The sequence below is a fragment of the Vulpes lagopus genome, chromosome 7 (genome assembly GCF_018345385.1).
Source record: "Vulpes lagopus strain Blue_001 chromosome 7, ASM1834538v1, whole genome shotgun sequence".
Taxonomy (NCBI): domain Eukaryota; kingdom Metazoa; phylum Chordata; class Mammalia; order Carnivora; family Canidae; genus Vulpes; species Vulpes lagopus.
This window is the reverse complement of record NC_054830.1, coordinates 5370640-5395810: the sequence shown is the minus strand read 5'-3', so window position 1 is coordinate 5395810 and position 25171 is coordinate 5370640. Positions and strand designations below refer to the sequence as shown.

The 25171-nt window shown below is 57.0% G+C and overlaps 1 protein-coding gene across 6 annotated transcripts in view; it reads right to left on the bottom strand.

Annotated features, from left to right (window-relative positions):
* The window catches only part of FBN3 (fibrillin 3), a 54679-nt gene extending 40389 nt beyond the window's left edge, over positions 1-14290 (bottom strand). For 3 of the 6 annotated variants that reach the window (XM_041764601.1, XM_041764602.1, XM_041764603.1), the window contains exons 1-19: positions 14165-14290; positions 12233-12446; positions 12008-12090; positions 11435-11533; positions 11145-11240; positions 10833-10928; positions 9067-9264; positions 8837-8962; positions 8589-8714; positions 5782-5934; positions 5486-5671; positions 4944-5087; positions 4746-4865; positions 4523-4648; positions 3382-3504; positions 2985-3260; positions 2635-2688; positions 1068-1193; positions 856-981 (exon numbers count right to left, since the gene is read on the bottom strand). In XM_041764601.1, the coding sequence (XP_041620535.1) occupies positions 856-981; positions 1068-1193; positions 2635-2688; positions 2985-3260; positions 3382-3504; positions 4523-4648; positions 4746-4865; positions 4944-5087; positions 5486-5671; positions 5782-5934; positions 8589-8714; positions 8837-8962; positions 9067-9264; positions 10833-10928; positions 11145-11240; positions 11435-11533; positions 12008-12090; positions 12233-12429 (2455 nt within the window). In that variant the 5' untranslated portion in view covers positions 12430-12446; positions 14165-14290. Of the gene's footprint in view, positions 1-855; positions 982-1067; positions 1194-2634; positions 2689-2984; positions 3261-3381; positions 3505-4522; positions 4649-4745; positions 4866-4943; positions 5088-5485; positions 5672-5781; positions 5935-8588; positions 8715-8836; positions 8963-9066; positions 9265-9597; positions 9763-9987; positions 10116-10288; positions 10370-10832; positions 10929-11144; positions 11241-11434; positions 11534-12007; positions 12091-12232; positions 12447-14164 lie in introns of those variants that run through there. The other 3 variants (XM_041764606.1, XM_041764605.1, XM_041764604.1) reach the window with 3 other exon arrangements.
* Positions 14291-25171: the final 10881 nt, after the last annotated feature.

Below are 25171 nucleotides of genomic sequence, written 5' to 3'. Positions count from 1 at the left end.
GGGAGCGGTGGGCGTGAGGACGGTGCTGTGGAGAGCCTTGGCCGTCACGGGAGGGAGAGGTGACAAAAGGCCCGGGCAGAGGTGGAGTCATGCAGAGGGAGCAGCGGTGCCTGAGTGTTGGGGAACAAGGATGTTGCTGCAAAGTGTGTGTGTGCCTGAACACGTGTGTGCATGTATCCATGGATGTGCAGGCACAAGGGCACAGGTGTGTGAATACACATCTAAGTGTGTGGCTGTGAGCTTAAGTATGAAAATGTGAGAATGTGGGCACACACAGTTCTTTGGGGGTGTGCTCCTGAGTGTGTGTGACCATGTAGACATGTCCGTGAGTGTGAATATGGGGGTGTATGTGTGTATTGAGTGAGCACCAATATGTGTAACTGAGTGTCTGATCGTATGCACACACGTGTGAATGGCTGAAGGTCTGAATGCATGAGTAAGTGTGTGACTGTGTGTGGCTGGGAGTATGAGTGGGTAAAGTGTAAGAATAAGTGGGTGTGGGAATGTGGGTATATGTGGGTTTGAGCGCACACGCTGGTGAGTGTGCACAACCGTGTGAGACCAAGTGTGAATAAATCTATGTCCGTGAGTGTGAATGTGTGTGTGAATGAGTATACACACCACACGCAACATGCGCACGTGTCTGCCCGTGCAGTACACAGCACGTGCAGTGTGCAAGGTGTGTGTGTGCATGTAACATGCACTGTGTGTGCACACACAGCATGCATGTGTCTAAGAGTGCAAGTGTGTACGCAGGGTGCAGAATGCATAAGTGCTGGAATGTGTGTGTGCCTGTGCGGGGACAGCACAGGTGTGTCTGTGTGCACGCCCGTGTGTGTGCGTGGGACCCTGTACCTTCGCAGGTCTCCATGTCCTGCCGGAAGCTGAAGCCCTGGGGGCAGGAGCAGCTGTAGCTGCCCGGGCTGTTCCGGCACCACCCGTTGTCACACAGGAGGCTATTGCGAGCACACTCGTCCACATCTAGAAGGTGGGGGTGGGAGAGGGGGGTGAGGGCTGTGCAGGGGGGCGGCCCGTGCACCTGCTGGGGTTCCGCTGGGCACGCTCACCCACACACTCCTTGCCACCGGCTCCCGCCTCGTAGCCCGGGCTGCACACACAGCGGTAGGAGCCACGCAGGTTCTCGCACAGGCCGTGGGTGCAGATGTCGGGGTCCAGTGCACACTCGTTGATGTCTGCAGCAGGAAGAGGGTGTAGGCGGGCTGCCGAGGCTCCAGAAGCCGGGTGCCCCCTGGGGCCAGAGCTCAGGCCCAGACCCTGCCCCATTTCCCTCTAAACCCACCATCTGGGCACAGTGGACCTTTGGGGCCATCCTTTGCCGTGGAGTCCGTCCTATGTACTGTAGGATGCTGAGCAGCATCCCTGACCTCTACCCATCAGACGCCAACAGTACCCTTCCCAGTTTTTCTCCAGACATTGCCAAATGCACCTGGATGGGGAGGGTGGCTGCAAAACTGCCCTCAGTTTGGAGCCCATGGAATAAAAACTGGTACAGCAGCAACACAGTAAAAATAAGAGCCATCGTAATTGCTAACATTCCATCTTTACTCCTCTGATCCTCTAACACCCCTGAAACAGGTCCTCTATGATCCCCACTTCACAGACAAGGAAGCGGAAGCAGAGAGGGTGAGTTGCCCCAGGTTATTCAAGCAGTAAACAGTGGGACCAGGATTGGAACCCAGGCGTCTGGCTCCAGAACCTGTGCCCTTAACTGGGTGAGGGCGTGGTCGTGCCCACATCTGTCCTCCCCTGATGGCCCAGCAGTCAGTGGAAAATCAACTGCATCCTAAGTCCTTTTGTTTCCACTCAGGCAGAAAGGCTGATTGTGTGTGCGTGTGTGTGTGTGTGTGTGTGTGTGTGTGTGTGTGTTCAGCCAACAAATGAGGAGATGCACACATGGGGAATTTCCTTTCAAGTTTCAACTGTACAGATCAGGCAATTTGGGCCGAGACCCGGTGGCCACAGGAGACCAGCCAGGGATCCCACGGTAGGGACTGTCTGGTCATGGGGGGCTGGCGGGGGGAATGAAAAGAATCACAGAAAAAAAAAAAAAAGAATCACTCAGGTTGCAGAGTGAGTGGGGCCGAAAACGCAGCTCGGGAGGGAAACGGGGCGTGGGAGAAAGCACAGCTTTACACGTCCACCATCTCTAGCTCTACGGCTGGAAGGGGGTCCTCCCCAAAGTCATATGTTAAAGTCCTAACCACGTGGCCTCACGTGGAGATCGGGTCTTTACAGAGCTGATCCAGTTAAAACGAGGTCATTCGGGGAGCCTCCCGACCCATTCCGATACGACGATTGTACACTTGTAAAGGGGGGGAATTTGGACGTACACACACGTGTACACACCGGGAGGGCCCCACGTAACGATGGAGGCGGAAATCGGGGAGACACTTCTACAAGCCGAGGAACACCACCAGAAACTGGAAGAGAAGCAAGGAATGGCTTCTCCCTCGCAGCCTCAGAAGAAACCAACCCTGTCTACACCTTGATCTCAGACTCCGAGCCTCCAGAGCTGCGCAAGAGCACATTTCTGTTGTTGAAGTCTCAGCAAACTGACACAGTGCCCGCCCCCCGCACCCCTGCAGCCCTCTCCTGACACTGGCTGCCACTCACCTCTACCATCCGCGGTGATGCCCAGACCGCTGCTGCACAGAATCTGGAACTCGGCTGGGGGCGCAGGGACGGGGAGAGGAGCGGTCAGTGGGCATTGCGGAGCCTCGGCCACTCCCAAGGATGTGGCTGGCCCCTTGGTGCTGAGCAAGGGTCTAGGACCAGGATCCTCCCTCCCCCAGTGCAGAGAGCGATTTTCCACGGTCCTTTCTCGAGGAGAGTCACCAGCGGAGAGATGCCCCCCTACCACCCCATGGGAGCCAAGAGCCCTGTCCCTTCCCACCCCCAGGGTGATGAGCTGGAGGGTGTACAGGACAAAAAAGGCAGGTAGGGCCAGGCAGCAGGACGCTCACCAGAGTTCTTGGCAGGACACGGCTGGCAGGGCTCCCCAAATCCGTGGTCTGGGCTAGCACAGCAGCACTCGGATTTGGTGACCGCGCCAGGGAAGGGGCGGGCACAGGAGCCCAGCTCCAGGGCTCCATAGCAGGTGCTGCGCACGTGGGTGTCCACGCACACTCGGCCGTCCGTGCCCACGGCCAGCCCCCCCAGGCAGTGGCAGCGAAAGGAGCCTTCAGTGTTGGTGCAGTGGCCGTTCACGCAGATGCCTGGAGTCTGGCACTCATCGATGTCTGGGTGCGGCAGGACACAGGGGCTGTGCAACAGGTCCCAGCGCCACCACCCCCGCCCCTCCCCTCCCTGCCCATCACCGTCCCTTCCATCCCACCCGTCCTGTCCAGCCTCTGGCCTCACCCACGCAGTAGCGGCCACTGGGTGCCAGCAGGAAGCCAGATTTGCAGAGACACGTGAAGCTGCCATCCTCGTTGATGCACACCCCGTTAGTGCACATGGTGGTGGTGGCACACTCGTTGTGATCTAGGGACACCGGAGAGGCTGGATCCCATTCCGGTCCCTTGCTGGGCCAGCCCTGCCTGCAGACCAGCCCCTTCCTCTCACTTCTACAGGGCGCAGCAGAGCGAGGGACCGGGGGCCTGACCACCTCCATTGAAAACAAAGAAAAGGGGAAACCAGCTGCCAAGAAGATAGTCTAACTGAAAGGAAGTGGTAGGGCACAGAAATGAGTATCAAAATATCAGTTTTGCACTAAAAAGTCTGCACCCAAAGGAGGAAAAGAAATGAATGAATGAATGAATGAATGAGGGGCATCTGGCTGGCTCAGCGGTTGAGCATCTGCCTTGGGCTCAGGGCATGATCCCGGGGTCCTGGGATCGAGTCCCTCATCGGGCTCCCCGCGGGAAGCCTGTTTTTCTCTCTGCCTGTGTCTCTCATGAATAAATAAATAAAATCTTAAAGAAAAAAAGAAATGAATGAATGAATGATGCACATAAAAATCTGCACATGAATGTCCATGGCGAGATTCTCCATAATCGCGAAAAGTGGAAACAGCCCAAACGTCCATCGGCCGAGGAGTGAGGAAACAAGATGTGGCCCTCCAGCCACCGTCGGGGAGTCCTCGGCCACCAACAGGGGCGAGGTGTCCACACATGTTGTGCGGTGGAAGACCCCAAATCCCGCAGGGAGCCTGAGAGGTCACCCCCACCCCCCACCTCCCGCGGTCCTGATCCTCCTACACGCTCGGCCACACTCTCGCTGTCCTGTGACAGTTCCCAGGACGGGCTTAGGTCCCGGGTCAGACAGCTCTTGCTGGGATTCATGGCATGAATTCGGGGGGTGGGGTTCAGGGGGAAATGAAGGAGTGAGTCCCGCCAACAAAGCCCCAGAAGATCTCAGGCAGGTGGGCTGGCTTCAGGAGAAGGAGCAGAGGCTTCATCTTCGGGAGGGAGGTGGGTGATGCCGCAGCGGAGACGGGCAAGGTGGCCCTCAGCCACTGGGCACCCCCCCGGCTCCCTGCACGCCCACCCCCCCAACTCACCCACACAGTTCTTGCCGCCGGGGCCGAGCTCGAAGCCCGCATTGCAGACACACCGGAAGCTGCCCTCGGTGTTGGCGCAGCGGCCGTGATGGCAGAGGCTGCTGCCCACGAGGCACTCGTCCACGTCTGCGGCGGGGGGACGAGGGCAGTCGGTCGGGGGGGATTCAGGCCGTGGATCCGGCCTGGCAGCCCGGCGTCCCCCCTCTCGGATGCACAGCCATACCCACGCACTCCTGCTTGGTGGGCGTCGCCTGGAAGCCGTCGTGGCACCGGCAGTGGTAGGAGCCAGGTGTGTTGACACAGTCTCCGTGGTGGCAGGGACTGCTGGCACATTCGTCCACGTCTGTGGGCAGAGGACCCTGAGCCCCCGCCCGGCAGGTGCAGGTGCGGCCCCCGCGGCCCCGCCCACCGCCCTGCTCACCGATGCACTCCCCCCGAACGTCCTGAGTGTAGCCCGCGTTACACTCGCAGCGGTAGCTAGAAGGGGTGGGCAGGCAGCGGCCGTTGAGGCACAGATTGGTGAAGTGTCTGCAGATGTCGATGGTCTGGTTCAAGGTGGCTGTGCCTGAGCGCGGGGACAACAGGTGCACCTGAGCGGAGGCCTTACCTCTGCGTTGCAACTCCCACTCTGAGGCTAGAACCCTGCCCACTTCAGCCTGGAGTCCTGCCCTAGAGCTGCAGATGCCCACATTGGCTGAGACCCCACTGTGGGCCCAGAGAAGCCCAGACCCTCACCATGGGGTGAGACCTCCACCCCCCAGCACCAGACCCCTACCTGAGGCCCAATCCCTGACTTTGAGACCCAGATCCCAAATCTAGCCCCACCCCCAGACCACTGTCAGTACCTTCATCTCTGCTGCCCAGGCCAGAGCCCCCACTCCAAAGTCCTGACCCTCCCTCTGAGGCCTGGACCCCCTCACTCAGGTCATGGATCCCTCCCTCCTTCCGAGTCCCAGGCCTCACCAATGTGGGCATTGCCGATGCCCAGGCTGGGAACACCACGCCCATTGGAGCCATGGGGGCTGTGCCGAGCAGGCCCAGGGCCAGGACCCACACCATTGGACCCAAAGCCAGGGAGACCAGGGAAGGGGCCAGGGTAGGAGGGGGGCAGCAGTGGGAGCCCCTGCACACACAGTCGCTGGAACTCATCTGCAAGGAAGCAGGGTTTGAGGCCAGGCCCTCCGTCATGCCCCAGGACCCCTCCTCTGCAGGGAGTTCTGGGGGGGAGAGGAGGGCAGGGGCAATCCCAGGCCACTCACCAGAGCCCCGCAGAGGACACGGCTCAGGGGCTGGGCCAGCCGCCCAGCACCTGCCCCTGTCACAGCAGCACTGCCTCTGAGTGTAATGGCCAGCGAGGTCTCCAGCACAGCGGCCCACAATCAGTGTAGAGAAGCAGGTGCCAGCCCGGTGGTCTGCGACAGGGAGGGGAAGGATCAGTTACCAGACCTGGGTCCAAATCCCAGCTCCACCAACACTGGCGGCAGGACAGGATTCCTTGCCGCCCTGTGCCTCAGTTTCCCCATCCGTTGGAATGCAAATGCTCAGAGCATTCACCTCACCTCAGAAGAATGTTGCCAAGATAAAAAAAATAAATAAATAAGTGAAGCACACGATGTCTGGGACATGGCCCATTCTCAGGGAGAATGATCCCAGGGAGATAGATTTGGGCTCATTCCAACACTTATGGCTGGCATCGGTAGTAAGCTCCCTGTCACTCTGGGCATTCAACCACACTTAGGAAGACCCCTTGGTTTTGGGGGCTGCCCTGGCGGGAGATCAGGCTGGACGCTCAAGCAAGGACACTAGTATCTGTAGCTATGTGCCCCCATCTGCCAGCTCTGGGCATTTGGGGACACCTAAGAGGCTGTGAATTTGAGGAGAGGGCCAAGGAGCAGATGGCTGGATTGATGACTACAGTCCCCGGGAATTGAGGCAGAGGCTCCCCAGCTACAAGAACCACGGACACCCCTCCACATCCCACTCTGCTCTTGCGTCTAACAGCTTGATGCAGTGATCAGATTTCTCAGGCTCAAAGAGTGTATTTTTAGCTTAAAAATGCACAAATCTTGGCCAGTGGCCCACAATGAAATCTCTCCCACCAGCTGGAAGGGCCCCTCACAGCAGCCCCTGCCCTGCTCTGCCCCGGGCTGAAAAAACATGCAAATATTTCTCTCTCTCTCTCTCTCTCTCTCTTTGAGAGCACATAGCACGTGCACAAGCAGGCGGAGGGGCAGGGGGAGAGAGAGAATCCCAAGCAGAGCGGAGCCCACGTGGGGTTTGATCTCGTGACCCTGACACCACAACCCGAGCCGAAATCACGATTGGGCACTCAACCAACTGAGCCACCCGGGCTCCAGGTGCACGTGCAGGGGTTGGGGCTCTGTACCCCCAGCACCATCCCAGGCCCTCCGCGGTGGCCAGGCCTGCCCAGATGAGGAGAGGTCGACAAATTCATTCAAGGTCACCCAGGGACGAAAGAGGGAGAGGGGATAGGAACTCAGATCCCCGAGCCCCAGGGGAATCTGGCCAAGCAGCTGCCTCTCAAGACGGAGACAGAATGTTAGAATTCTAACAAAAATGATGCTGCCTTTGCTTATAAAGCACCCACTGTGATCAGGCCCTGCTAAGCACCCCAACCGCACCACTCTCTTGTCTTTGTGAATGAGTCCTGAGCGTCCACTGAGTCCAGCCTCCGGCAAATCATTCCAAAATTGTGCTTAATCCTCTCCACGACTCCAAGAAGTAGGCATGGCCACGATCCCCAACTTATAGATGCAAAAGTTGGGGCACAGAGACGTTAAGATGCTTCTTGCCCGAGGCCACAGGGTTTGCAGTAGTTGGGACCCAGGACTGAATCCCGAGCCCATGTTCAGAGGCAACCTGACTTTGGTTCACATCGAGGCTCCACTGCTTGGTAGCCGGGAGAGGCCCCCTTATTCCAGGGGACTTGCCCCGAGGTATCTCCCGTGCTGGTCACGGTGGCCCCCAGGGGTGGAGCAACAGAAGGCCCAGCGTTGGCCACAGCACGTTGGCAGAGCTCCAAACACAATATTCCCAGCCCTGCCTGGTAGAGGCCCAGCCGGAGGGGCCCCCCGGTGGTGCTGGGGAACTGCCAAGCCCCTTCTCTCCTCCTGAAACCAGGACTCTGCCCACCCCACGCCACAAGGGTCCATATTCCTGTCCGGCCCCGTTAGCCACTGGCCACAGCTAGAGTCTAATGACGAGCTCATCAACATAGCAGGGCGGGGAGTGAGAGCCCGGGATCCTCTGCCTCCTGGGTGGGGTGTGGGGATTATAGGAGGGTGGGCATCCAGGGGGAGGCATGGCCCTGAGCACCTCCTCCTGGCTGGGCAGGGGGTCTGGGTAGGGCCTGAGTATGGGCAAGGATCTGTTCTGAACTTACCGAGTTGGCTCCAGCAAACCTCCCCTCTCTGGGTCTCAGTTTCCCTATCTCAAACAGAGGATCTAGGGGAAGGTGGGGTGCTCTTAAAGTGTGGGAGGGCCACCTGGGTGACTGAGTCAGTTAAGCATCAGACTTCGGGTTTCTGCTCAGGTCGCGATCTCAGGGTTGTGAGGTGGAGCCCCCCCCTTGGGCTCACATTCAGCAGAGAGTGGGCTTCTCTCCCTCTTCCTCTCCCTCTGTCCCTTCCCGCACCGGCACGCGCTCTCTCTCTCTCAAATAAATAAATAAATCTTTTAGAAAAAAGTGTCTGGTAGGGTTAAGAGGAATACAGACAGAGAGCTAAAAAAAAAAATAAATGCGCACCATAAGGGCACAGAGATAGAGGCTGGAGAAGCAGGGGGCCAGGGAGCCAGGAGGGCCGGGTCCCAGGGGCTGAGGGGAGGGGTGGGGGCCACGGGGGGAGGTTTGCAAACTGGGGTCCGGAGGGCACAAAGGCTGATGGGTAGGGAGCGAGAATGCCAGAGGGGATGGAAACCGTGCTCCAGAGACGACGACGGAAAGACACGGAGCCCCGAGGGCTAGGGGAGCCCACAGGCCAGAGGGTTGCAAAGCTAGAGGAGCCAGGGCCTGTCTCTCAAGGGCCCCCCTCAGGCCCCAGCTCACCGAGGCAGCGGGAGCCGTCCAGGCTGCTGACAAACCCACGCGGACAGGTGCACATGAAGCTCCCCACCGTGTTGCTGCAGTCGCCCCCAGAGCAGAGGCCCAGCACGCTGACACACTCGTCCACATCTGTGGAGACGATGCCCCGTCACAGGGCGGCCGCCACCAGCCCCACCCCTTCTCCTCGCAGGGGGGCCTGAGCTGCCCAGAGCACAAAGGAGTCACTAGTCCTCCCCCTCCCCTGCGCCCACCTTCGCACTTGGCACTGTTCTCACTGGGCCGGTGTCCACTGGGGCAGCGGCACTCGAAGGAGCCCACCGTGTTGATGCAGCTGCCCCCCTGGCACAGGCCCGGGACAGTCTGGCACTCATCCACATCTGCAAGGGCATGACGGGCCCATCGGAGGGAAGAACCAAGGCTGCGAGGGCTCCCACCCGGCCCTGGGTCCCGGGGCCTCCCTCCGACACGCTGACTCCCTTACCTTGGCAGGCCCCTGTGCGGACATTGGGGATGAAGCCTCGGCGGCAGGGGTGTGGCTGTGCGGGGCAGAGCTCGCACGGGATGCCCCAGGCACGGCCCACGGTAGCACAGCAGAGGGCCTTCGTGCTCGCCAGGCCTGTCAGCTGCTGCCGGCACCCCTCAGGTCCCACTTGGCCAAAGCAGGGGCCCGTCCGGTAGTCTGTGAGACAGACGGATTGGGGCAGCTGGCCTCAAGCTGCCTACCCCCGCCCCAGAACCTTCTGCGTCTCCGTCTCTGCAGCCCCAGCTCTGGCCTCTACCTCTCTCGCCTGGACCACGGCAGTAGCCTCCTTCCCAGCCTCCCTAAACCAATACACCAGCCTTTACTCGTGCTGTTCCCCATCCCTAATCGGATAACCTCCCGTTCACCCTTCAGAACCCCTTCTCCCCAAAGCATTCTGCAACCAGCCTCCAAAAAGGAGGCCAGGATCTCCAAGCTCAAAAAGCCCAGGAAGGGCATGTCTGGAGGATCCGACCACTTCCCCAGGCCTACCCGCCCTTGAGGCCTGGGCAGAGACCAGAGACACCCAGCAGGAGAGCCTGTGTCATCCGTGCGCGCCCGTCTGGCCCTGCCAAGTCTCCCAGACTCAAGGAGGGACCGCGCGTCCGCCCGAATGCTCTGAACCCACAACACTGCAGCCCTGAACCCTGAACCCGGCCAAAGGTGGTCTCCTTGGTGCTCCCACCTCTGGACACAGGCTCAGATGTGGCTTCCTGGCTCCCTCCTCCAGATGGTTCCAATCTAGGGGCTGGCAGTGGACCAAGGGAAGCCCCTCCCAGAAGGAGAAGCCGAGGCCAGCCCCTAGACTGTGTGGAGGAGGAGGCGCACAGACAGCCACAAGGGTCCTGACTCCCTTGAGTCCAAACGATCCCAGAATCTCACCTAATTCACCCAGAACTCTGGAATCCCCCTCGCTCCTGCCTCTCTGGGGCCCTCACCATCCCCCACCCCTCTCACCCTGCCTCCCCTGCCTCCCGCTCAGCCACCCTGAGCTGCTCCCCTTCCATCAGCCCAAACTCCAGTTTCTAAAAGCACCTCCCTCGTGCTGGGGAGCCCTCCCAGCCCCAGCTTCTGACTCATAGCTACACCCTCTTCACCCCGGCTTCAGCCACAGATGGGCCTCCACCCCCAGCAGCACCTCCCAACACTGAGGTCAGTCCGGGGTCCCCCCATCTCCCCCGACCTGGGCTCCTGGGCCTTACGGGGCGGTCTGATGGCCCTCACGCTGCCCACTCTTGCTGGCTTTCTCCTCCCCAGCTTCCCGTGGGCTCCATGCCCGTGCACCCTGAGCCGCTCTCCCTTATCTTCCGCAAGAACCTCAACCACCCGTTCAGCTTCGGGCCCACACATGGGCCCCCCCATGGGGCCTGGGTGTCCAGCTGTTTCCACCTCCCCCACATCAACTTTCCACAAAACGCCGTCGCTTCCGTCATCTGAGTTTTGGCCAACAGCTCCCAACAGGTGACCCCGCCCACCTCAGCTGTGGGGAATATTCTGAAACTGGGGGAATATTCTGAAACAGTAAAAGGAGGCTTGCTCCTCTCATGAACTCTGACTTATCACTTCCTCCAGGAAGCCCTTCCTGATGCCTTTGCCTGGAGCAACAGTTTCTCTGCCCTTCACAGCAGTAGGGCCAGCATCAGGGCCAGCTGGAGCTTTCCAGGGCCTGGTTGCCAGGAAGCCCCTGTCCATCCACCCAGGCCCCTACCCCATGCCCAGCTTGGTACCTCTCTCACACTGAGGTCCCATGAAGCCATACACACAGGCACAGTGGTTCGGCCCGATGCAGCGGCCCCCGTTGTGGCACCCACGGTCACAGACAGCTGCGGAAGAGGGGAGGGTGGCCTGAGGTCCCCTAGCAGCAGAGGGAGCTGGGGAGGCTCAGAAAAGCCCATTTTCACCCAGGAATCCGCACTGTTAGGGAAAAGTACATCCCTCCAAACCCTGGTCCCAGAAGAGTGACCTGTGGGTGGTGGGCAGGTGGCAGTCGAGACCCGCCCTCTGGGATCCTAGGCCCAGGTGTGCCGGGGGATACTCACGCTGCCCACACACAGTGCCTGTGTAGCCTCTCTGACACAGGCAGGACTCCCCTCGGCAGCTGCCTCCATTCATGCAGCTCACGCTGCACCCTGACCCTACGGACGAGAAGGGGGGACACACGGGGAAGTGGTGACCAGCCCCGCGATGCACGTCAACAGCAGCAGGAGCAGGCCCACCTGGCCCAGCTCTGGTCCTTCCACCCTGTGCCAAAACCAGCCTGGGCCCCCAGTGACATCTGGAAGCCTGTAACCCTCTCCTCCCGTCCCTGGGGTCATCCCCCCCAGCTCACCTCGGCTCCCCCCGCAGCTGGGGGCCAGCTTCCCATCAGCGCAGGCACACAGGTTGGGTCGGGAGCAGAAGCCCTCGCCGCAGGCATGCCTACAGACGGCTGGCATGGGCAGAGCAGGTGACAGTCAGGGCCAGGTCCTGAACCCCGCGCCATCCCCACCCCTCAGTGCCCACGCAAGGCTCTGGGTTTCTGCTGGGGCCATGGGGAGAGGGTCTCCTTGGGCCAGAAATGCTGAGCAGCAAGGACAGAAGCTGAAGATGCTGGGTCCTAACTGTGCTTAGGGTAGAGGGCTCTCCTGGGAGTGGGGTCAGATTCTAGACCCCAGAGGTGGGGGGTACAGGCTGACAGAGAGACAGAGAGGCCGGCAGAGAGACAGAGAGGTAAAGGGCAAAGGAAATGAACGTGGCAGGGTGGCCTGGGAGCCTGAGGACAGGCAAGGGCCAGTCCTATGGTTCAACTTGATGTCCCTGGCCAAATTCACTTGTAAGCAGGGCTGGACTTGCCAGCGGGCCGGAGAGCTGTCCCAGCGTCCCCTGCCTGAGCCCCCCACCTCCAGATGGCAGTGGCACTCACGGACGACACACTGGTTCCCGCCTGGCAGTGTCCTCCAGCCAGGGCAGCAGTAGGCATGGAAACGGGAGCCACACACATTCGGCCTTGGGGAAAGCATGGCACAGCTGGTGAGCCCCTGCCTTGCGGGACATTCCCTGGGCTTTGTCCCCTCCCCCACCCAGTAGGACAGCCCAGCCCGGCCCAGCCCACACCCCAGAGCCTCTCAGCATGCCCTGTACCACGCACCCCTGCAAGATGCCTGGGCTGCCACGCCTGCGCACACGTCCGGGGCCCGCAGACTCCAAGGCCCTGTCCCAACGGCCCTGGACATGCACCACGCACAACAGGGCCATCCAGGCCAGCAGGAGCCGAGCCAGGGGGCCCCAGGCCATGGTGAAAGCACCAGCCCCTCTCCTTGCCAAGCACAGACCCTTCAGAACCATGATGTGTCCCTCAGAGGCTGCAGAGAGGAAAGAGAGGAAGCAGAGTCAACTCCAGCAGAAGCTCTTGGCCACAGACCACTCAGAACCAGGAGCACCCGGACAGCTGCTGCAGGGCTGGGGGAAACAGGGGAGGGGGCGAGCCCAGGGAGGTGGTGGTGGGGGCGCCACTGGAGCCCAGGGAGGCATCCAGCCCTCACCCAGAAGCAGGTGAACAGCCAGGGCAGGCTTCTTGGAGGAGGTGTGATGTCTCAGAGATGGAGTTAGCCAAGAGTAGGGTGCCTGGGCAGAGCGCGGGGAGGGGTGTGGATCGTTGAGTAGAGGGAGAGAGGGATGGGGTGGGGGGGGGGCGCAGGAGCGCACTGTGTCGCAGAGCTTCTACTTGCAGATCAAGGGTGATAGAGAGCCCTTGGGGGGCTCCAAGTAGGAGGAACAAGAGCAGAACGGGTGTTTGGAATGTGGAGCCTGGAAGGAAGCATGCAGATGAGGAGACCTGGGCAGGGGTCCAGATGAGAGGGCTGAGGACAGAAACCGGGGTTAATGAGGAGGTGGAGTCACCGGGAGTTGGAAGCTGGTTCCAAAGGAGGCAGGAGGCATTGAAGAGACTCCCAGAGTCCTGGCTGGAGGGCTGAGGGGGATGGGATGGGTGGGGAGACAGGTGGCAGGTGCACAGCCCAGGGGGGGGCATTCCCTCCACCCAGCAGGGAACGGATAGCTTTTGTGCCCACTTCATGGATAGGCAAACTAAGGCCACCACGCAGTGAGGGGCTGGCAGTGGGTGAGTGCTGAAGCCTAAGCAGAGGGAAGGGAGGGGGAGAGGTTGGGGGTGCTCCCCCCAAGAGGTGGCTGGCTCTCTCCAGGACCTGAAGGATGGGAGGGAGGAGATGGAGACAGGGCCACTCCGGGTGTAGATGACCAGGTGAACGGCAGGAGGAAGGAAGCTGAATGTTTGGGGGACAGAAGGCAGACTAATGGCCTTCTGGGGGGCCCTCTCAGGTCCTACTTTCCAGACCAGGGAGAAGAATTGGGCCTAGGTAGCCAACGGGCAGGGAATATGCTGTGCGCCACTGGGCAAGCGGCTGCCCTCTCTGGGCCTTGGGGTGACAGGAGAACCTGGCCAGGTGGTTCCAAGGTCCTCAGGGAGGGGAGACCCTTGTCGACTTGGGCGGAGAGGCAGAGGGCAGTGGGCCCGACTGGGGAGGAGCACCCCCTTTCTGGCTTCCGAAGCTGTTCCCCGCCAGTCTGCGCCCCGGTGAGCGCCCCGGAGGGCGCCTTCCCCAGGCAGCCGCAGGGCCCGCGCAGCCTCCCTCCCCGCCTCCTCCAGCCTCCGGGGGCCCCGGCCGGGCCCGACCCGGCGCCCCCCACCCGCCCGCCCCGCGCCCCGCGCCCGGGAGGCGCTCGAATGAATGAGCGGGGAAGGCGCGCGCGGCGCGGGCGGGAAGCGAGGGTCCCGGGCTCCGCGGACCAGGAGGGGCCCCGGGCCGCGCTCTCCACCCCGCAGCGCCCACGGCCGGGGCGCCCCGGGCCGACCGCGCTCGGCTCCGCCCTCACCTGCGGGTCGGGCCCTCCCGCCGCCCGCGCCCCGCCGGTGCCCGCGCCCGCGTCCCGCGCCGAGAGGGGAGCGGGTGGGCCCGGGGCTGCGGCCGCGAACAAAGGAATCCCCTCCCCCGCCCCCTGCTCCCCTCCCCGCCCCCTGCTCCCCTCCCCCGCCCCGCCGCGGGCCCCGCGCTTCCCCGACCTGGAGCGGCGCGCGTGGAGGCAGGCACGGCGGGCGCACGGGGTCGGCGCTCAGGGCCGGTGGCGCGGCGCCGGGCGCCCGGGGCGGGAACGCGGGCCGAGAGGCCGACCCCGCCGCGGTCGCAGCCCGGAGCCGGAGCCGCCGCTCGGGGGGAGCGGGGGGCGGGGGGAGCTGGGGGAGGGCGCGTTTGCACCTCGGAGCTCCCGGGGCGGGGGAGGGGCTGGGGCTGCGGGGGAGACTGGGGGGGGCCGGAGCTTGGGCCGGGGCCGAGCCGCGGGACGGGGGCGCAGGGCGCTCGGAGGAGGGGCGGGCGGGCCGCGGGGACCGCGTTTTCCGAGAGGCACTGATCTGGAGGTAGCCCTGAGGTGGGGCTCCGATTTGGGGCGGCCGGGAGGAAAGCCAGGCCCCGGAGGTCCGGGGGCTCCCCCACGAGGCCCCCCTTGGTCCCCCCGAGCCCCCTGCCTCTCCTCCGGGCAAAGAGAACTCCGGGAGTGACGTCGGAAACTCACCTGGCGGCGCCGGAGCCTGGGAGGCCCCAGAGAATGTAGGCAGAACCTGGGGCAAAGCTGCCTCTCCTGGGGAGGAGGTCTGCAATTTTCATCTGAGGCTCAGAATGAAGCGTTTAAGAATCCCAAAGGTCTGGAGCTTCTGGGCCTCAGTTTCTCTCAGGGACCAGATTCAGAATTTCAGCTCCCAGTTTGGACTGTACACCCCAAGGGAAGTTGTCTAGCTTCCATCCTCCACTTTATCACCTCGGAGAACAGACACCACCAGTGGCCCTTAGGGTGGGCATCAAGTCTGAGCTGTTTGTTGGACCTGAAAGTTAGTTATTCCACCCAGCAAACTCCTATGCACCTGGCAAAACCCAGTTCTAAAAAGCCCCTCCCCGGAGCACCTGGGTTGGTTGGACGTCTGCCTTGGGCTCTCAGGTCATGACCTCAGGGTCCTGGGATGGAGCCCCTCCCCCCCCACTGAGCACCCTGCTCAGCGGGGAGCCTGCTTCTCCCTCTCCCTCAGCCCTTCCCCTCCTCATGCTGTCTCCCAGATAAATAAAATCTTAAAAAAATAATACAATCAGAAAGGGAGACGGAACATGAAGACTCTGGGAAACGAACTAGGGGTGGAGGGGGGGGGTGAATGAGTGACAGGCACTGAGGGGGCACTTGACGGGATGAGTACTGGGTGTTATTCTGTATGTTGGCAAATTGAACACCAATAAAAAATAAATTTATTATTAAAAAAAAACAAAACAAAACAAAACAAAAAAATAAAAAATAATACAATCTTAAAATTAAAAAAAAATTTTTTTAAAGCCCCTCCCTACTGCCAAATTGTTAGTTTACCCTATTGAATTCCCAGAGCTGATCGTACTGATCTTGCCGCCATCACAGCACTTCTGGAATGTAATGAATAAATGTAAAAATCATCTCTGAGTTAGTATTTATTGGTTGCTTATGTGCCAGGCTTGGTGCTAAGGGTGTCACACCCACTCCTCTCTCACTCAATAACTAAAAACCCTATGAGGGAGATACTCATAATCTGATGTGGGTGCTGCCAGGAGACAGACCTGGACTCCAACACTCCTGGGCTGGAGAGAGGGACTCCCCGAGGGGGGAGGGGGGAGGAGTAGCGTTGGGGGCCGGGGATGGGAGGCTTGAGGATTCAGCAGAAAATTGCAGATCAGAAAAAGAGAAGGACAAGCAGCAGGAACAGCTCAGGCAAAGGCCTGGAGACAAGAGGGTATGGGAAATGCAGGAATTGAATGAGGCTGGAGTTTGGGGGGAGCAGAAAAAAGGAGAGAAGGGGGTCTGGCCAGGTGAGCGGAGCCCTCAGGAGGTTCCCCCGCAACAAGGCCCACTCCCAGGAAAGGGAATCACTCCAGAGCCTGTACTGTGGGCGTTGGAATTGAGTCTGAGAGCAGCCAGGGATGGCGGGGGGGAGCATGAGGCAGAGGGAAACTTCGGGAACCAGCTTCAGGTCATCCTGGCAGAGGGAATGGGGTTCCCCGGGGAGAGGGTGCACTAGAGATGGAACCCCAGGATCAATCAGGACAACAGCAACAGGTGGGCTTCAAGTGCGGGAGGGCCCAGGGGCTGTCATGGATGAGCCAGCTTCCGGGGACCCTCCTGTCACCCCGTCCCAGGCTCCTCTGCGAGGCGAGGCCCACCCTGGTCTGCTCTTCAGCCAACAAGCGTGTCTTACGTGGACCCAGGATAGGCACCGCGTGCCCCAGAAGCAGCCCTGCGTGTGTGCAGGTGGGGAGCATCAGTCCCCTACCAGGAAGGCAGTGTGGCCGGAGCTTCGATGGCTCAGCCCGCAGGAAGTCTGGTGGGTCAGGCCGTGAGTGATTCAGTTCTAGAAATCTCCCTGTCTGCTCTCTGGAGGCCGTGGACGAGGAATCTGTAGGGTTTGGTGAGACAGAGGAGGCTGGGGAGCTGGGTGGAAGTTCTCAATGACAGCCAAGAGCAAGCACAGCTTGTCACCGCGCCTGCCCCCCACGACTGCCACACCGTCCTGCTTTGGTGGCACCACCGCCTGGATCTTTTATGCGGCTGCCCGTTACCCATGTGGTCACACCGGGAGTGTTACCTCTGCTGTCACTCCATTACATCACGCTGTCCTGAAGGGGCAGGTCGGCTGTCACCCGCCCCCTAGCATCCCAGTGCCACGTGAGACTGTCATAAGGCCAGAGGATGTCACTAGGGCAGCAGCCCCAAATCCCTATTGCAAGGTAACCTGTCACTGTCACCCATCAACGGAAACCTTGTCATTTTCCGGTTACTCTGCCGCCTGTCACATCATGTTGTCTCCTGTCCTCTTTACACCTTCACCTTGCTGCTGCAAGGTGTCACCCGGGAAGGATTGTACTGTGACCCAGAGTGCCTGGGTTTTTAAACTGCAAGTGACAGAAACCACCCTCCACAGAAAGGGGGCTCGTGGCTGCAGAGGCCGCAGCCGGCAGGGGGACTCCCAAGGCACCCGCAGATCTGGGCCCACAAAGACACCTTCCTTCCGTTCCCTCTCTCTTCCCTGGGCTCAGATGATGCTTATGATCCCAGACGCCGGAAATCAGTGCCACCCTCGGCAAAACGGAGTCCAGGGGGCCCCAGCCTTTTCCACCAGCAGCGTCTGTCACTTTTTGGGGCGAGGGTGCCTGGCTGGAGGAGTGTGTGCATGTGTGTGTGTATGTGCGTGTGTGTGTGTTCCCTCCTTGCCATGAGGGGGTCAGGCATGGGGGATGCAGTGTCTCGAGGTCCTGTCCTGGGAGCTGTCTTGTGAGGGGTGCGTTTCCCAGACCCAGGGAAAGGTCATTTGAGTCACCTGCTGGCCAACTAGGGGGAAAGGTCCTGTATGCTGTGTTGCTCCTAACTTGTCACCGGCCACATTCTTGTCACACCTTCCGACTCCCTCAGAGACTGTCTTACTACTGTCATCTCTCACTGCAGTACTGCCTCCCCACTGCCACCTGTCATCTTCACACACTGCCTCATTGTCCTTTACCCCCGGATCCCAGCCTCCGTACCAACATTCCACCAATCCCCGGGGGGGTTTCTTTTGTTTCAGTGTCATCTGCTGCTGTCAGCCTGTCTCCTCTTCGTCACCTGTTGCTGTCACACTGTGTCCTCTTTGTCACCTGTTGCTGTCATGCTGTCCGTCCATCACTCCCAGTTCCTATTGTCACCTGTCCCTGTTACCCTGAGCACCCCACACTGCTGTCCCCTGCTGAGGTCATGATGAAATGTCTGAGTCCCTCCAGCCCCACTCTTTCTTCCCACACATACCCTTCCCTGTGACTTTCTGTGCAGTCCTGAAGTCCCCTCCTGCAGACATGACCCCACTGTGTGTGTGTGTGTCCTGGGCTAGAAGACCCCCCCCACCCTGAGGTCCATTAGTTCAGGCCTGAGGAAGGGATGGAGACAGGGTGGGCAGACCATGCCCAGGAGCACAGGGCCAAGGCTGGAGACAAAGGCACATGGCAGGGGGGTGTCTGCAGTCTGTGCTGTGTGGGGCGCTGCGCCTGCCCAGGCTGGGTGACCTGGGGACAGAGCTCTCTTTGTCTGAGCACAGGAAGCAGCTGAGCCAGGGAGGATGGAGCACATGGGCCAGGAGTTTGGCCAGATGCCTGGGAATGAGGCTGGGAGGTGTGGGTCCTGGAGATCCAGGGGAAGGCCCAGAAGAGGTCAGACCCAGGCCAGGAGGAGCAGAGAGAGCAAGCAGCTGGATCCCGAGGGCTTCCGCATCTGGTTCTCTGAACATGACAAGACCCCCCCAATTCACTGTGTGCCTGGCTGGACCCTCTTAACAGACCCCCAAGGCGGCTTCGCTATCTCCCCCTTTGCACAGGTGGGAAAACTGAGGCACAAAGTCCCCGGGTCACTCACCCCAGCCCCACAGCCAATAAAGAACACAGGCAGATTTGAACTCAGGTCACAAAGCCCCAAACCTCAGTCTGCTGGGCAAGGGGAGGTAGCCGAGTCCTGTGTCTCTGACACATAGACTTATGTTCTTTTTCCTTTAATGGGAAACACAAATGTTAGCCCCTATGTACATCATTCTGTCCTTGATTTTTTTTCCTCTTTGTAAAAACTTATTTTACTTGTAAACTAAGTGCTTCCTAATGATTATCTTTTTTTTCTACTGTTTTTTTTTTTAAATTAGGGTACAATTCACATAACATAAAGTTAACCTTTGTAGAGGCTCCTGGCTGGCTCAGTCAGTGGCACATGCAACTCCTGATCTTGGGATCGTGGGTTCAAATCCCACATTGAGTCTAGAGGTGACTTTATTTTTTTTAATTTTTTTAAACATTTTTTTAAAGATTTTATTTATTTATTCATAGAGACACACACACACACACACACACACACACACAGAGGCAGAGACACAGGCAGAGGGAGAAGCAGGCTCCACGCAGGGAGCCCGACGTGGGACTTGATCCTGGGTCTCCAGGATCACACCTCAGGCTGCAGGCGGCACTAAACTGCTGCACCACAGGAGCTGCCCTAGAGGTGACTTTAAAAAAAATCTTAAGGAGCACCTAGGTGGCTCAGTCAGTTAACTGTTGGACTCGTGATCTCAGTTCAAGTCTTGATCTGAGGGTCCTGAGTTTAAGCCCTGTGTTGGGCTCCACACTAGGCGTGGAGCCTACTTTTTAAAAAAATCATAAAAATAAACAAATAAATGGAATCACACAAAATGTAGTCTTTTAATCTGGCTTCTTTCCCTCTTCAGAATGATTTCGAGGTTCATCCACATTGCAGCAAATAAGGGTGTTTTGTTTCTTTTAATGACTAGATGATATTCTCTTGTATGTGTGGCCCACAGTCTGTGTGTTTATTTGCCACTTGACAAACTTTTGGGTTGTTTCCTTCTTTGGATGATTGTGAATGGTGCTGCAATGAATGTACTTGCTCTTTCACTTCTTTTTTTTTTAGATTTTTTTTTAAAGTTTTTTTTTAATTTATTTGAGAGAGAGCAGAGCAAGAAAGAGAGAGAGAGAGCATGGGTGAGAGGAAGAGCAGAGAGAGAAGCAGAGTTCCCAGTGAGCAGGGAGCCCGATGCAGGGCTTGATACTAGGACCCTGAGATCATGACCCAAGCCGAAGGCAGACGTTTAACCAACTGAGCCACCCAGAAGCCCATTTTATAAAGATTTTATTTTATTTATTTGACAGAAAGAGAGAGCCAGAGGGAGAGGGAGAAGCAGGCTCCCTACTGAGCAAGGAGCCTGATGAGGGGCTTGATCCCAGAACCCCAGGACTATGATCTGAGCTGAAGGCAGATGCCTAACTGACTGAGCCACCCAGGCGCCCCAAAGCTTTTCTTTTTCTTTTCTTTTTTTTTTTTTATGACTTTACTTAATTATTCATGAGAGATAGATACAGAGAGAGAGGCAGAGACACAGGCAGAGGGAGAAGCAGGCTCCATGCACGGGGAGCCCAACGTGGGATTCAATCCCGGGTCTCCAGGATCACGCCCTGGGCCGAAGGCAGGCGCCAAATCGCTGAGCCACCCGGGCCTCTCAAGCTTTTCTTTTTAAGTCATCTCTTCAACCAACATGGGCCTCCGACTCACCACCCCGAGATCAAGGGTCGCATGCTCCACCGACTGAGCCAGCCAGGCGCCCCCAGTCTTTTTACTTCTTAAGACATCTTGGTACTATTTCTGTGTCAGTTTGGAGAAAACTTGCTCATCCTTTTTTATGTCTACAGTGGGCTCCATGGATGAGCTAAGCTGTCATTTATTTAGCTAGTTCCCTACTGATGGACACGTGGGGAACTAATTTCAGACAGCATTCCCGGAAATAGGCTGGCACAGGTGTCATCTCACACAAGATGTCATGCTGGCTTTTTAGAAATCTTTTTGTTATGGAAAATGTCAAGCCCATGCAAAAGTAGAGAGACTATACAGACGGTGTGGTGAACCCCCATGGGTTCATCGTTCAGCTTCGATAATCACCATTGTCACCTTCCACCAGCCTGTCTGCCTGTCTGCTGAAGGGACAACCAGCCTGTCTGCTGAAGGGACAATGGACAGAGTAGAGAAGCCTGGGAGATGACAAATCCCAACAGGACCAACCATCGGGGAGCAGAAGCCCAGGAGGCACCCGGGACACCTGTCCCAGGCAACTGCTAAGAAGCCAGGGTGACAGGACGGGAACAGCACGTCCACGGGGCAGGATGAGGAGCTCTACGGAGAGTATTAGGAATCATCTCGGGGCTGCTGACCCGGCTTAGCCATCGTGTGGCCGAGCTGTCACTCAGCCCAGGGGAAGGAAGGATGGCCACTGCTGATGCCAGACTGCTGGCCGGGGGGTGACAGGTGGAAGTAAGGCCGCCCTGCAAAGACACTTAGAGGTCCATGGCAGGGACTTCCAAGCGAGAAACACTTTCCGACGCTCCCATGACAGACAAAGCAGACAGAGCCGTGGGACAGTCATGGGCAAGCATTTCCTGAGCTGAAGACAGACCTGTGTCTCCAAAGGAAAGAGCTCCTGATTCTCAGACTCCCCCATTACACACCCCAGAGAAGGGACACACACCTGCCACATCTGGAATGTCATGACTCGGAAGATGAAGAGGAAGGCCCAGGAGAGTGCTCTCATCCGAAATTGCCAGAAGCTAGGAGACAACAGACAGCCGCTCTGCGCCTTTGAGAGGCAAGCAGGGATGATGCCAATAAGATGCCACCTCATCCCGTGAAGAAGGCTGTTTAAAAACCAAGGAAGAGGGATCCCTGGGTGGCGCAGCGGTTTGGCACCTGCCTTTGGCCCAGGGTGCGATCGTGGAGACCAGGGATCGAGTCCCGTGTTGGGCTCCCTGCATGGAGCCTGCTTCTCCCTCTGCCTGTCTCTCTCTCTCTCTCTCTCTCTCTCTATCATGAATAAATAAAATCTTTAAAAAAAGAAGAAAAAAAAAAAAACAAGGAAGAGACGCTTGGGTGGCTCAGTGGTTGAGCATCTGCCTTCGGCTCAGGGAGTGTTCCCGGGGGCCTGGGATCGAGGCCTGCATTGGGCTCCCTTCCCTGCAGGGAGCCTGCTTCTCCCTCTGCCTGTGTCTCTGCCTCTCTCTGTGTGTCTCTTACGAATAAATAAATAAAATATTTTAAAATAAAATGTGGAGGCCGCAGTTTCACCTCTGGGCTCTTCCAAACCTCGTCTGACACGAGCGTCCTTCCCTACCTGCGGCCTCTGTCACTGGAGGGGTGGAGCTGGCCAATCTTGTCCCTCAGCCACCATCACTCCCCAGGGCAGGCCCAGAAGCATGAAGTCATGCCAATTCACTGAGGGCTCAGAGGTTTTCTTGTTGTTTTTTGTTTTTTTCTCACTGGAGAGAAAAGTCTGGATGTTTTATGAAGCTGTAGGACAAACAGTTGCTGGCTGTTATTTCACAGATCATGCATTTCCCGTACTTCTGACAATTGTCACATTTTCGAAGTTACGATCTCCTCTCTGCCGCCAGGGGGGACAGACTTGGCCATTGGTTTCTGGGAGGCAATTGGAGCGGCAGGGCTGGTTGTACCCGCAACGCGGGGCTTAGAAGGCTGAGTGGACGGTCACGCAGCACCTGTCTGATGCCTTCTGCTTGCTGACCTGCTGGAACCTTCCCTTCAGGTTGAAGGGTATATATGGTTCCTGTGGATGCTGTGGCAAGCTTGACGGCTTTAAGAAAACACAAATTTATTATCTTACAGTTCAGGAAGTCAGAAGTCGGAAATGGCTTTCACTGGGCTGACATCAAGGTGTCCTTAGGCTGCAATCCTTCTGGAGGCTCTGAGGGACAATCCCTTTAATCGCATTATCCACCTTCTAGAAGCTGTCTGCAGACCTTGAATCATAGCCCCTTACTCCATCTTCAAAGCCAGCAGTGTGTCACCTTCCAATCTCTCTCTGGCCCCCACCTCCTGGTTCTGAGGATCCTTGTGATGACATTGGACCCCCAGGTAATCCAGGATCTACACCCTTCTCCAGACTCCTACCAGAATCCCATCAGCAAGTGTGTTTCCCTGTTAGGTGATCTATCCACAGGTCCCAAGGATTGGGATGTGAACACCTTTGGGGGGCTGCATCCCTCAGCCTACCACAGTGAGCTTCCCTGATGGAGAAGAAACTTCACCATTAGCTCCAAGGAATGAGTAAGACATGGAGTCTGAGTTGTGTGTCCAAGCTGTGCCTCTCAACCTGCAGACCCTGGTTCCCTCGTCCTCAAAATGGGAAAGAAAATCTCTCTTGTGGTCATTTCCCTGCAAATATCAGGTGAAATCAAGCAGGTGGAAATGTGCAGTGTCCACATGGCCAACCCAAGACACAGGTGACCAATGACCCAGGCCCGAGGTTGGCATTTACTTCTGCAACAAACATTTCTTGATCGCTTACTGTGTACCAGGCACTGATGATAGGAAGACAAGCAGAAATGGATTCAGACCCTGACCTCCTGCAGAGCCTGGGAAACATTCATTTAAATAAATGACATTTATTGAGTCCCTACTGTATACCAGGCCCTGTTCTAAGTGCAAACAAAGCACAGATTCCTGGAATTCGCATTCTAGTAGCGGTAAGTGCCACAGAAGGGAGGATCCTGGGTGCCCAGAACCTGACGTAAGCTTGGGTGGGGGTCAGGAGAGGCTTCTTTAAGGCAGTGACATTTGCTCTGAGATTAGCCAGACAAGGAGGAGTTAAATTGAGACAAAGGAAAGGTAGACCCAGAAACTCAAGCATCACTGACTGTCAAGATATGCATGTGCCAGGGTAGCCCCTGGGTCTTCAGTGAACATTTGCTGAATCAATGGATAAGTGAATGAGTAGAATGAATGAATGAATGAATGGTGGACAAGTCCTATGTGGCTGGAGGGGAAGGAGAGGATGCTGCCTGTGGAGAGGTGAGCTGGACTCAGATTGAGGAAGAGAGGCCTGGAAAGCCAAACCTGGGCACGTGGACGAGGAGGGAAGCAGGGAGCCATGGAGGGTTCCAGGCAGGGAGCCACACAATCGGCTTTGAGGATTAAATTGCCGAGAAGGGTGGTGTTAATCGAATCTGTCACTAGGGGGCACTCGAGTCTTCCTACAGATTGTCTTCAAAGCAGCACTGTGCAGATGGTGGCTACTGGCCCCAGGTGGCATGTGAGCACTTGAAATGTGGCCAATCCGAATCCAAATGTAAGTGTAAAATATGCACCAGATTCCTAAGACTTTGTAAAAAAAAAAAAAAAAAAAAAAAAAAAAAAAGAATGTAACATGCCTCATTAATGCTTTTTAAAATGAAGATGTTTGGGGCACATTGGGCTAAATAAACTACATTATTAAAGTTTCTTCAGTATCTTTTTACTTTTTAAAACATTTATTTATTTACTTTTTTAGTAATTTCTACATCCAACACAGGGCTCGAACTTGCGATCAAAGTCACATGCTCTTCCAACTAAGCCAGCCAGATGTCCTTTTAATTTCTTATAATATAAGACTGTATACACGAGTCACATTTATATTTCTATTGGCTGGAGCTGTTTAGAGAGAAGTTATTATTTTTAACTGTGATAAGGGCTAAATTACCCTCTTTTTCTCTTATTTCCTCTTATGCTAGTCATCCTTCAAGTTAACCATCTACAGTGTTTCTGACTAGGCTGTTCTCCTTGCTCACCGAGTAAAAGTCCATATTCATAGGCCAAAAATAGAGTTGGGGTCATATAAATATGTAATCATATTGGATACACTATTTTCCCCAAGATATCTATGGAAACTTCTCAGACCCCCTGCGAAGGTCTTAATTCACTCCTTTTAGTTTCTTGATAATCTTCCACAATGTGGATGAACTATAATTTATTTAACCACATTCCCATGGACAGGTCTCTCTTTGGTTTATGGGTTTTATTCCCATCGCTACCAAAAAGAAAAAGAAACAAACAAAAAACCATTGCAATAGATAATTTTATACCTATGCCTATATGTGCTAGGGATTCTATTTCTTTTTTTTTTTAAGGATTTTTATTTATTTATTCATGAGAGACACAGAGAGAGAGTCAGAGACACAGGCAGAGGGAGAAGCAGGCTCCCTGGATGGAGCCTGATGCGGGACTCGATCCCAGAACCCCAGGATCATGACCTGAGCCGAAGGCAGAGTCTCAACCACTGAGCCACCCAGGTGCCCCAATGATTCTATTTCTAAGGGAAAGATTTCGAGGAGCGAGATGTTAGGTGAAGGGCTTGTGTGTTTTTAATTTTAATAGATGTTGTCAGGTCCCAGATATCAACGAATGGAATCAAAAGTTTATGGAGCAAGGCAAAGATCTAGACTAGCTAACACAGTACTAAAGAAGTCAGAGAACTGACACTACCCAATGTCAAGACTTTCTCTTTTTTTTAACATTTTATTTATTTATTCATAGAGATACAGAGAGAGAGAGAGGTGGAGACACAGGCAGAGGGAGAAGCAGGCACCATGTGGGGAGCCCGATGTGGGACTAGATCCCAGGTCTTTAGGATCACGCCCTGGGCTGCAGGCAGGCACTAAACTGC